The sequence below is a fragment of the Alosa alosa genome, chromosome 21, assembly GCF_017589495.1.
Source record: "Alosa alosa isolate M-15738 ecotype Scorff River chromosome 21, AALO_Geno_1.1, whole genome shotgun sequence".
Lineage (NCBI taxonomy): Eukaryota > Metazoa > Chordata > Actinopteri > Clupeiformes > Clupeidae > Alosa > Alosa alosa.
Window position 1 is genome coordinate 19,414,557 of NC_063209.1, and position 11,868 is coordinate 19,426,424.

The following is an 11,868-nucleotide window of genomic DNA, read 5'->3' on the forward strand; positions in this document are numbered from 1 at the left end:
AAACAGCAATCTCACATATGAGTCTCTTTTTTCCAGGTGGGTGAGGGCTGGGTGGAGGGCAGAGCAGATTGCATCCTCTGTAGACCGCTTGGCTCGGTATGCAAACTGGAAGGGGTCCAGGGTGGGGGGGGAGAATGGATTTGATATGTGACATGACAAGCCGCTCAAAGCACTTCATGATGATGGGTGTCAGTGCCACAGGGCGGTAGTCATTGAAGCAGGATGGAGCAGTTTTCTTCGGCACAGGTATGATGGTGGCAGCTTTGAAACATGATGGGACGATGGCTTGCTTCAGGGAAGTGTTAAAGATGTCTGTGAAGACATCCTTAAGCTCCCCACGCAGTCCTTCAGCGCCATCGACCTGGGATGTTGTCTGGACCTGTTGCCTTACGGGTGTTGATAGCAGCAAGTGTCCTCTTCACGCTGTCGGCAGAGAGGCACAGGGGCTGCTGATGTAGAGGGGGATGGGTCTTCTGTGGGCAGGTGCTGTTTTGTGCTTCAAAGCGAGCAAAGAAGCGGTTCAGGTTGTTGAGCAGAGGGATGGTGCTCTCACAGCTCTGTGGCGCGGGCTTGTAGTCCGTGAGGGCCTGAATGCCCTGCCATAGGCTTTGTGCGTTCCTGCTGTCTTTGAAGTGGGTGGTTATCTTGTGAGTGTATTCCTTTTTTGCTTCCTTGATGCCACGGGACAGGTTGGCTCTCGCTGTTCTCATGCCAGCTTCATCCCCAGCTCTGTAGGCTTTGTCTCTGGCCCTCAGCAGCCTGAGGATATATTAGAAATAATATAGCTGCAAGCAGCAATGTGGGGGCCTAGCAGAGCGCTAGCAGGAATGGTGTTGCCATGGCATGAGCAAGCAGTCACAGCAAGTTGGATGGCAATTGCATAAAGAATGGCTGAGAAATAAGCATTTACTTTGTTACAGTGCCCCTAGAGGGCAAATTACACCAATGTCCTTGTGCATTCTCACAATCAGCTAAAGAGTTGCTGAGATGTGAGCTTACTTTCTTTATTACAGCACCCCTAGAGGCCAAATGAGACCACTTACCTTGCATGTCCTCACAATCTACTAAGCTACTAAGTCCCTGCCCTGTATCAAGTTTGGATATCATACATCAAAGCGTTGCTGAGATAAGAGCTCATTTCCTATATTGCAGTGCCCCCTATAGAGGCCAAATAATGCCAATTTCCTAGTGCGTCCTCACAATCAGGTCCCAAGTCCCTATACCAAGTTTGGACTTCATACATCAAAGCGTTGCTGAGATACAAGCTCACTTCCTGTATTGCAGCACCCCCTATAGAGGCCACATGATGCCAATTTTGTAGTGCGTCCTCACAATCAGATACCAAGTCCCTGTACCAAGTTTGGACTTCATACATTAAAGCGTAGCCAAGATGTTAGTCCACTTCCTGTTTGCCAGCTTCGTCACCATATTTGATTGGCTGTCAGGGGCAAACTAACTTGAAATTGAAAAATCTGGCAAGTATCGTTTGTGCTACTCGGTCAGAAGATCATCTCCGCCAAGTTTCGTGAAAATCGGAAGAAATTTGTGAACACAAACTTTTCGTAGAGTTTGGACTAAATCCAATATGGTGGAGGTTCAATAAGGCGGAAAGTGACGTAATAGGGGTCATTGAACTCAGGTTGGTCCAGGGATTCCAACAGTACCTGATTTGTTAAAATCGGACACACACTCAATGGTCACATACGTGAATGCGAGTCTAAAATGGTTGCTAGGGTAATCATGTTGCTATGGTCACATTATAGTGGTGGTTGCTAAGTTGTTGCTAGGGTAATTAGCATGTAGCCAGTACTAATGTGAGCATTAGAGTTTTTTACACTCACACATACATACAGAGAGAGAGAGAGAGAGAGAGAAAGAGAAGGGAAGCCTAGGAATACCCAGACAAACTTTTGGGAAATTTAGGATGTGCTCTGCAGGTCCGTCTGGCCATGCGTATTTCCAATGTCCCTTAAACACGGGCACGCAAATACAATCACTAATCCGGCATGGACGTGTGTTTCTTTGGAACTGTGTAAACTACTGCATGTAAATCCCTTCGTTTAATAGATTGCTACAATTGACCTGTCACTAAGCTCCACCCCCCATTGTTACCATGTGAAAACTCGGACAAACAAACCAGACTTGATTAGAAATACATTGTGGACAATGGCAGCTGACAGTATATGAAAGCAGGCTTTGAGGACGTTTTGGTCGATAAAGGATTTACTTTCCTCCAAAAGCTATCAAAAGGGACTTAAAGGGGTGGTTCAGGATTTTGGACATAGGACCTCATTTCCAAGTAAGCAAGTGTAATATTTATCAGTGGAGACCGTTTTCAACACGTTTCATCCAGTCCTTCTAATTGCAGAGTTCACAGGTGCTAAGACTGTCTTTAGTGGCAGGCTAGCACATACCGTTGACTTGCGCTAGCCTAGCACCTGCGAACTCTGCAATTAGAAGGACTGGATGAAACGTGTTGAAAACGGTCTCCACTGATAAATATCACACTTGCTTACTTGGAAATGAGGTATTATGTCCAAAATCCTGAACCACCCCTTTAATTATGCTATGGAGGGGTGTATTCAAAACTTTAGAATACATACAAGGTGACAAGCAGTTGTGGCGAGGAGCCGTGCAAATCCCCGTGCAAAAACCACTGACGTTAATGCTAGCTAGCTAGCAAGTGGAAGATTGATACTAAGATATGTTAGGTTACGTTAATATTTGATGAAGTAAGAATATAATATTTGGTTAATGAGCATTTTCATCTTGGGATTTAACAGGGAACCTGTGGCCACGTTGTTGTCTTAGTAGCCTACATTACGTCAAGCTGTTGCAAACGCGAGAGACGTCCTGTAGGCTACTGCTGATGAAAATATACCCCGTTTTCTAGCCTCTCGGGGTACCGGCTATCAGTATTACACGTACCCCATGCAAAACGTTTGACCATGGTTATCCGTGGGTTTTTTTTGAGTTAATAAACTCCATAAATACCCATTCATTTGTAATTTTTTTGCCTACTCCCTGTTGTTTCCTATGGAATTGTCCAAGCTGATGTCCGAGTCCTGTTGAGGCTTGACTGTCATTGGCTCATCAGCGTTCTAAGGGTGGCGCTTAGCGACAGGTCAAATCTAAGACGTTTTGGTAAGAGTCTAATGCACCAATTTACAGTTTTTTCTGATTGCTTACGTAGTGTTCGAATTATACCATGAGCTTGCGTGTGCAATGCAAACATGGAAATGCATACAGACCAATAGCACGGAAATGGCAAACATACTACTTAAAAAGACCCAGAATTGTTTACAGATAGGCCACAGAAAGTCTCCCCTGTAATAGCCAAGTTCGTCTAGCCTAAAACAAGGCCTGCCTTTGGTTCAATTGATTAATTTTTCTTGGATACCCAGTGTTATATCACAAAATGTTTGTGCAGCAATACGCTTTTAAGGCTGATCTCTAATAATGGCAATGAGGAAAGACATTTCAGGTCCAATTGATTATTATATGTTCACGTAGCGTTTCAAACAAACTGGTAACGTTGCAATAATGGGTGTATGGGCATTTGCTTAAAAATGGTTGAGAACCACTAATCTACATGCAAAATTCCCTGAATATTAGTGCAGATTCCCTCTTGTTAAGACATTAAGAATGAAATTGCACAAAATGATCATTCGCCTCATTAAACCTCTCCCTGTGTCGGTATATCGAGAACTCCTCCTATGGCGTGAGATTGTAGGCCTGAAGTTATAAGCAGCAGCGATGTGGAAGGGAGACCTCCGGTTAAACTATAGCGATCTTGCTACTCAATGTTTTTTTAAGATTGGCTATCACTATGTTACAAAGGCAGTGAAATATTAGACAAATGTATGGCCAGTTGGCCACCGCTTGTTAACCCATTCGTATATGCAGCCTACACTGTGCATTTGTTTTAATTCGTCAGTATTGTATCATAGCAAAGAACATAGTCTGAACGTACCAGAGAAATGGTACAACCCAATGGGGGTGAAGGTTTGAAAATCATATTTTATTACATTATATCCTGAATTGTTGGTATGTGATGGTAATACTGCATTTAATTACATGCAATATTGGATAACATTAATTTTTTTTTTTTTCAGTACCCCCCCCCAAACTGTTATTTTCATCCCTTTTGGGAGGGTCCAAATCTCACCTAGGGGGATCGGACCCCCCCAATACCCCCTGTAGATCAAACCATGTGCTTACAGTTTTTTTCTGAATGCTTAAACACAACTGTGATTCTTATAGCACAATTTCTAAAATATTAATACTTATAGCAAAACCACTCACTGAGTTCGCAAAACTAAAAGCAAAAACACTGCTTTCTCAGTTTGCAATTTTGTAACACACAATTTGCACAACTGTAGGCACAATTCACTGCACAGCACTCTTTTTGCGGAACTGTAAACACAACTCATGCTTTACACTCAAATTTCAAATGATCAACACACTCCTGGCAAATCTATATACATTTATGGCTATTATTTACACTATTTTGCCAACTCTCTGGCACACTTTCTCATGTGAAAACTGTTTTAGATAATTAGTTCACTTTACAATCAGCCTAAGCACTATAAATAAGCCACAGGTAATGTACAATGGGTACAATGGAGGGAGCAGGAAGAGTGAGAAGAGAAGGAAATATCCCTTTTACAGACAAAAAAACAGTCATGTGGGGATATTGTCATGTCAGGCCTGGATACGTCATTCCAGAATATATTTTTCCCGGTGCCTTGGACTAGGACATTGCATGTGATGTAGACGGAATTTTGAGAGAGACGACCCGATGTAGACTGATATGTTTTGTCTCAGTGAAATGTGTGTAAATGTGTGAAATGTGTGTAAATAAACACCAATACTTGAAGTTTGGATCCCTGTATGTTTACAGAACTATGACAAAAGTATGACCTCAAACTGACATAGTCTACCTTGTGCACAGAGAAAGCAAAAGCCAGATGTGTTTTGTATTCAGACCATCAGTGTGTAGTTGGCACATTGTGTGCTTATTATTCTGATGGCTTGTGTTTACTGTTTGATACGAAAACATCATTTTTACGAAGGTGTGAAGAGTTAAGCAAGGTGTGTTTGCCTTTGCAAGAGAACTACAATGTTTTGGTGATTGGGTGAAAGGTTTTCCTATTTGTGTTTTGAGTTTTGCAAAAAAAGCCATAGTTACAAAAAAATGTGCTTAAGCAATCAGAAAAAACTGTATTTACACAAATCAAAACATACACAAGTGTGTTTTTCCAAGTCAAAACACAAAATAGCAATTTCACTGAGACAAAACAAATCAGTCTACATCGGGTCGTCTCTCTCTCAAAATTCCGTCTACATCACATGCAATGTCCTAGTCCAAGGCAACGGGAAAAATATATTCTGGAATGACCGAAATATATTCTGGAATATATTCTGGAATCCAGGCCTGACATGACATATTATCCCCACATGTGGACTGTTTTTTTGTCTGTAAAAGGGCTATTTCTTTCTCTTCTCACTCTTCCTGCTCCCTCCATTGTACCCATTGTACATTACCTGTGGCTTATTTATAGTGCTTAGGCTGATTGCAAAGTGAACTAATTAGCCTATCTAAAACAGTTTTCACATGAGAAAGTGTGCCAGAGAGTTGGCAAAATACTGTAGTGTAAATAATAGCCATACATGTGTATGATTTGTCAGGAGTGTGTTGATCATTTGGAAATTGAGTGTAAAACAGTGAATTTTGTTTACAGTTCTGCAAAAAGAGTGCTGTGCAGTGAATTGTGCCTACAGTTGTGCAAAGTGTGTGTTACAAATTTGCAAACTGAGTGCAAAGCAGTGTTTGTGCTTTTAGTTTTGCGAACTCAGTGAGTGGTTTTGCTTAAGTATTAATAGTTTTAGAAATTGTGCCATAAGAATCACAGTTGTGTTTAAGCATTCAGAAAAAAACTGTAAGTTTAATTTCAGTGCTAGTTATGCCCCTGGTGGAAGCTGTAAGTCAATTAACTTTTTCCAGACTCACTCTCAATTACAATTGAGAAGGTCTGCGTGCTAAACAGGCCAGACAAGTAGAAGATTGTGTGAAACAATTTGTCAAGAGTATTTCATTGGAATCATATCTTTAGGGGGCAGTAATGTGCCACCACAATTATCTTAACAACTGAGAATGACTAAACTGAGTATCTCTATTATTTAATTAGTTAATAGGCCTACAAAAAAGCATTTGGGTAACCAAACCCAAAATGTAATAAAGCCATTTTCTAAGAACAGAAGCTGCCTTATGGACGACTTCCTTAAGAGAAAAGCATTGTTTCACATGTCCTGCAAGCTGTGTGATTTTTCCAGTCCAATGCCAAGTTGTTTATTTTCCTGTTCGATTTTCCTCTTGACTGGTATCTGTTTCTGGCAAAACCTGTGAAACACAAATACACCCTGAAAACCCACAAATCATGCGTCTTTTATCTATATAACGCTACTGGCAGGATGCACCACAAAGAGCACAAATGTCTGCTAGACCTACCAGTGGAGGGGTTTGACTTCACTAATAAGCTCGGGGAGCTCCTCGTCTTTAGTTTCTGGTAATAGTAAACCTAGAATACCACTGATGATGGTGATGCACCCCATCAGAATATATGGTAATACCTTGTTATAAGTTCCTGTAATGTAATATGAAAATAAATAGATTAAAGGTACAGAAAATGTGGTTACACTTTACTTGACGGAATGGACATAAGAGTGTCATGACACTGTCATGAACGTCTCATAAACAAGTCGTAAACGTTTATGACATAACGCTTCTGTTATTACGTGTCATTTGTTTTTTGTCATAACGGGTTAGGATAAGGATTAGGTTTAGGGTTCATGTGTCATGACAGTGTAGTGTGACTCTTATCTCGATACTGTCAAGTAAAGTGTTACCGAAAATGTAAAACCAACTAAAATTTAATTGTTTAATCTAGATGATGAAGAACTCAGGGTTAGATGATGTATACTTATCATTCCAATATTTATTATGTAGCTGTCTTGGGTCGACTTACCAATATAGGCCACATATGGAGACACTGTGCTGCCAATCCGAGAGGCCATTGAGGTGACGCCCAGCCCCATGTTCCTCACTACAGTGGGGAACAGCTCCGTGCAGTAGAGGTAGAGGAAGCCAAATGCCCCCGTGATACAAGACTTTCCAGCCATCGCCAGTGTGATAGTCAAGGCGTTGAGCTCTACAAGAGACAAGAGGAGAGAGATGTTAAATGGTGCCTCTTCTTCGCATTGGTTTGGAAATGTGAAATATGAGTTATAATTATTTTCCTGCAGTACAGTAGTTTAGGGAATATGGAACATAGGCCTATTTTGTATTGTCTGAAATAAAAAGTAACATTTAAAAATAACATGAAGAAACACCCATTTTTAATGTTTGTTAGTATTCCAATGTCATTTGCCAAGGGGTTCTCATACATTATACATACAACTGTACAATTCTGGCAAACTCATGAGTGCATGTCCAGGAAACGTCATATATAAAGGCAACTGAAGACCAGACACTCCCTCATGTTAATGGAACATAATAAGTGGACAGGGGGAAACCTGTGCACAAACCTTCTGGAACATATTTGATGATTAACAGCAGAAGCCCACAGATGATTAGCGAGAATCCCAGAGTGAAGCGCCGCGTGGTGTAACGCACAGCGAACCACATGCTGCTGTAGCCCACCACCTCACTGGCAGCAGCTATGAGGCAGTTCAGGTAAGGATCCCCATCCATGTTTGAAGTGTTTAACGACAGCCCATAATAAGTCAAAGACACTGTCATCCTGTGGGGTAAGAATTATAAGTATATATACTCTTTTGATCCCGTGAGGGAAATTTGGTCTCTGCATTTATCCCAATCCGTGAATTAGTGAAACACACTCAGCATACAGTTAACACACAGTGAGGTGAAGCACACACTAATCCCGGCGCAGTGAACTGCCTGCAACAACAGCGGCGCTCGGGGAGCAGTGAGAGGTTAGGTGCCTTGCTCAAGGGCACTTCAGCTGTGGCCTACTGGTCGGGGTTTGAACCGGCAACACTCCGGTTACAAGTCTGAAGCGCTAACCAGTAGGCCACGGCTGCCCCCAGGGACGGAATATGGTGAGGGTTGGTTGCCATAGCAGTGCTTCTGAAGCATCTACTCTGCACTGGTAATGAGTGACGTTCAACATGGTGTGTATTCTCATCAACAATTTAATTAGCCCTCATTTGCCATGGAAGAGATTTTCTTCTGAGGACATCTGGCCTTTTTCAAATGACATTGCAATCTTTAATATTTCTATACATTTTTATATTTCCTCAAGAAATTCAGGTTTATTTACCACATGATGATGTTCAAGATTGTGGTATTCCTTATATTTGCAGTACTGAGAAGATCAATCCATGTATAAACCTTCTGTTCCACTGTACTGTTCTTTTGGTGGAAAAATTATATCATACACATCACTGTAGAACTCAAGCATAGTTTTTCATACACAAAACAGTTGAAGGTAGGCATTAATATTTATGATATCCATGGACTGTATACTAATACTAGCATCGCAAACACTTGGTCACCATCAGCTCTGCGGTGTCGTCTCTATTGAAGATGACGTCAGGAGGAGTGATGCCGTTCTTCTTGGCAGCAGCTCTAATGATGGCCTCAGCCTCCTCCACTCGACCCTGAGACAGTAGCCAGCGAGGGGACTCTGGGACAAACCTGAGAGAGAGACAACAGTTCTTGCATTGCTAAAGTTGTATGTTCAGCTATCAAGGAGGGAAAAATCTTCAGTCTTTATATCAGAAGCTTATGATGATGGCTAAACTTTCTACTGAAAGAAAAAGCTCCATAGTATTGCATTTCACTGAAATGCAACTACCAGTACTAGTGTTAGTAAGAGGACGATTGACTTGCTCACCACCACATAGGTATGTAGAGGAATCCTGGAGCAGACAAGGCCAGTAAAAGCATTCTCCAGTCCCGGATGAAGTAGGCAAAGAGTGGAAGAATAGAATAACCGAAGGCGTACGCCAGGCTCACACCCAGAGTAGCGAAGTTTATTCGAGGTGACTTACTCAGAAGTTCACATCCTGTTAACAAAGGAAGGACATTGATCACAATCTACCATAATCCAACTACAGCCATTCACTTCCAGGGGTATAACTACATGGGGTGACGAGGGTGGCTTGAGACCCCCCAGAATCCAACTGGCCACCCCAAGTGTTGCCCTGCCAGAGATGTGACAGTTGTGCTTGTCAACTATAAAACACCTACAATTTTCTTGCTCAAAACAAACATTTTACTTTGTTTTGATGACCGAATATTTTAGGCTACATTTCATTTCATACAGGCATGCAACATTGCATCTGTGTTCAGGTGAGATTTCTGATGCTCTGTATCATTTCTTTACATGTTTTTTCTCTCATCAATGCAAGTTTATGTAGCCTACTGTATATATGCAGAGACTTTCTAATGAGGACCCAGCACTCAAAAAATCCTCCATAGAAATGCACGGGGCTAGTTTGTAACGGCAATATGGCCGCTGTCTACACATATCACACCCCTTCCTCGGCAAAACGTCGACATGTGAATACATTGAGCCAATCATGTTATGTGATGTGAATACATTGAGCCAATCATATGGTGTGTTGTGAAGACATTGTGCCAATCATGTGTTGTGAACTCGCCACTGGAGGAAGATTGGTGTCGTGAAGCCTTGCGCACGCGCATTTCTGCCGAATAGGATGCCCGATGAGTGCCCAAAAGGCGTTGCAATATGGCCGCCGAGTGGAGGGACTTGCCTAAAAGGAGTTTGATATATGGCAAGCTCAGTGCCAGTGGTTTAGTGCCAGTGGGGGAAGAGAAGATGTACCTAGAATGAACGCTGAGCAGTAATTGGCTATTTGTCCCATTCCAACGATGAAGTAAAACACACAGAACATCTCCCAGCTGTTGGAGGCAGCCTGAATCACACTGAAGATGCACTGCACTGCCATGGTGGCGAAGAAGATGAACTTCCTTCCATACCTACAGTACACAACATTGACATTGACATGTATTCATTTAGCAGACGCTTTTTCCAAAGCCACTTACATATGTCAATTACATTACAAGGGCCATTGGTAGATTGCCCTTGAGCAACTCGGGGTTAATTAAGTGCCTTGCTCAAGGGCACAACAGTGGAAGCTGGAAATTGAACCCACAACTTTTCTATCTGCTGCATGTTAGCCCAACTCCTTAAACACTATGCTATCATCGCCCAACATAGTAATAAGTTCTCAGGTTGTACACAATAAAATAGAAATGTTATTGGAAGTTTGTTTCATAGGATCCAGGTGGATCATAGCCTGACGTTGTCATAATCAATTCTAGTCAGATTTTGAGTCTGATACGGCTCCATTGGAACATGATTATGGGGCGTGTTTCAGCCGACACGGGGGAAAAATTCCTCTGTACTAAAGTAATAATTTGTTATCTAGTTTTACACAGATGGTACCCTTAGCCGTGAGGATTACCTGTCAGATATGATTACACAGATGAAATGATGGTACCCTTAACCGTGAGGATTACCTGTCAGATATGATTAACTGTGAGGATTACCTGTCAGATATGATTAACTGTGAGATATGATTAACTGTGAGGATTACCTGTCAGATATGATTAACTGTGAGGATTACCTGGCTCGATGGTGTTTTATGTTTAACGTCGCCTTCCAGGCAGCGCTGCCACCACTGACTTAAAGGCACCTAATCCTAATCCTAACCCTAACCTTAACCCATGGCTAACCCTAGTGCCTTCTAGGCAGCGCTGCCTTGAAGACAACATTGGGGGCATAAAACACCAAGAAACGGATTACCTGTCAGATATGATTCCTGAGAGAAAGGACCCTGTCAGTACACCGAGGAAGAACACAGTGACCGTAAAAGGGGTTTTCCAAGTGTCATCGCACACCAGATTCCACTGTGGAATATAAGATGTGATCTGCTCATGTAAACTTCTATGGAAGGCCTAATGAAAGTCTACATAATGTTTATTCCAGACTCCAGACTTTTGCCAACCTGATACCATTTTGCTTAGCAGGTGCAGACTGTTATCTTGTCATAACTTGTTAATGTCAACATTTTACTGCCTGTATCTACATTCAGGTATTACAGATTTACCTCAGTCACAATGGTGGACAAGTATCTCTCCTTGCTGTACACCCAGCCATCCAGACAGCGCTCTGTGCTTTGGTTAGAACCGGCATCCAAAGCCCCCTGTTCCGCATAGCGTCTGCAGCGACTCAGGGTGACCTCTCCTTTCACCTCCTCGGTCGGGAGGGACAGATTGTAGCCCGGTCCTCCATAGCTGCTGCTGTTCAGGAATGGAAGCCTGCAGTGGTGAGGAGGAATATCAGCCAGGAAAACCATGGCCATTCCCACGTATCCATTGGGGATGCTGCTGAGGCTCAGGAGGATATACATGAGTCTTTGAAAAGGCCCCCATTGGCCCAAAAAAGATGTAACTTCTTCATAGTCTCTCATCGCACTTTGATTTCTCTTTAATTTTCTTAGATTTAAGTTGTAGATATCCTGGTGCCTTCAGTCATGGTAAAGTAAGTATTTAGTCAAAGACCTTTCTTCAGTGCTCCCGTTTGTCTGCTTGGCTCTCTCTGTATAAGGGACACATTCCTACCAAACCTGCTGAAGACCATTTGATGATTATATTGGCACAACTCAACCATCACATCTAGGGGCAAAGTGCTTCTCCAGTTTGTGATAGGTGAAAACTTAATGAATCACTTTATTTGCTGAGCATGCTAACTATTTGGCTACCAACCAAACCTTTGTCTGTGAGAGTGAAGAATTAATTGAAACAGCGTATAATCT

At 42.2% G+C, this 11,868-nt stretch overlaps 1 protein-coding gene across 1 annotated transcript; it reads right to left on the minus strand.

Annotated features, from left to right (window-relative positions):
• Positions 1-6,303: 6,303 nt before the first annotated feature.
• On the minus strand, positions 6,304-11,523 carry LOC125286883 (solute carrier family 22 member 4-like). The gene is made up of 10 exons (XM_048232193.1): positions 11,161-11,523; positions 10,857-10,960; positions 9,873-10,027; positions 8,919-9,090; positions 8,578-8,719; positions 8,343-8,434; positions 7,588-7,802; positions 7,029-7,211; positions 6,512-6,647; positions 6,304-6,403 (listed from the first exon to the last, which is right to left on the minus strand). The coding sequence occupies exons 1-10, from the start codon at positions 11,521-11,523 to the stop codon at positions 6,304-6,306; spliced, it is 1,662 nt and encodes a 553-aa protein (XP_048088150.1).
• Between the last annotated feature and the right edge of the window lie 345 nt (positions 11,524-11,868).

Bases quoted from the DNA above. Each gene is read 5' to 3' on its own strand.
- LOC125286883 (XM_048232193.1), bottom strand. From the start codon at position 11,523: ATGAGAGACTATGAAGAAGTTACATCTTTTTTGGGCCAATGGGGGCCT. The intron at 10,028-10,856 runs GTAATCCGTTTC...TGTGTACTGTAG, and splicing joins TCAGGAATCATATCTGACAG to GTATGGAAGGAAGTTCATCT. The intron at 9,091-9,872 runs GTACATCTTCTC...CTTTGTTAACAG, and splicing joins CTGCTCAGCGTTCATTCTAG to GATGTGAACTTCTGAGTAAG.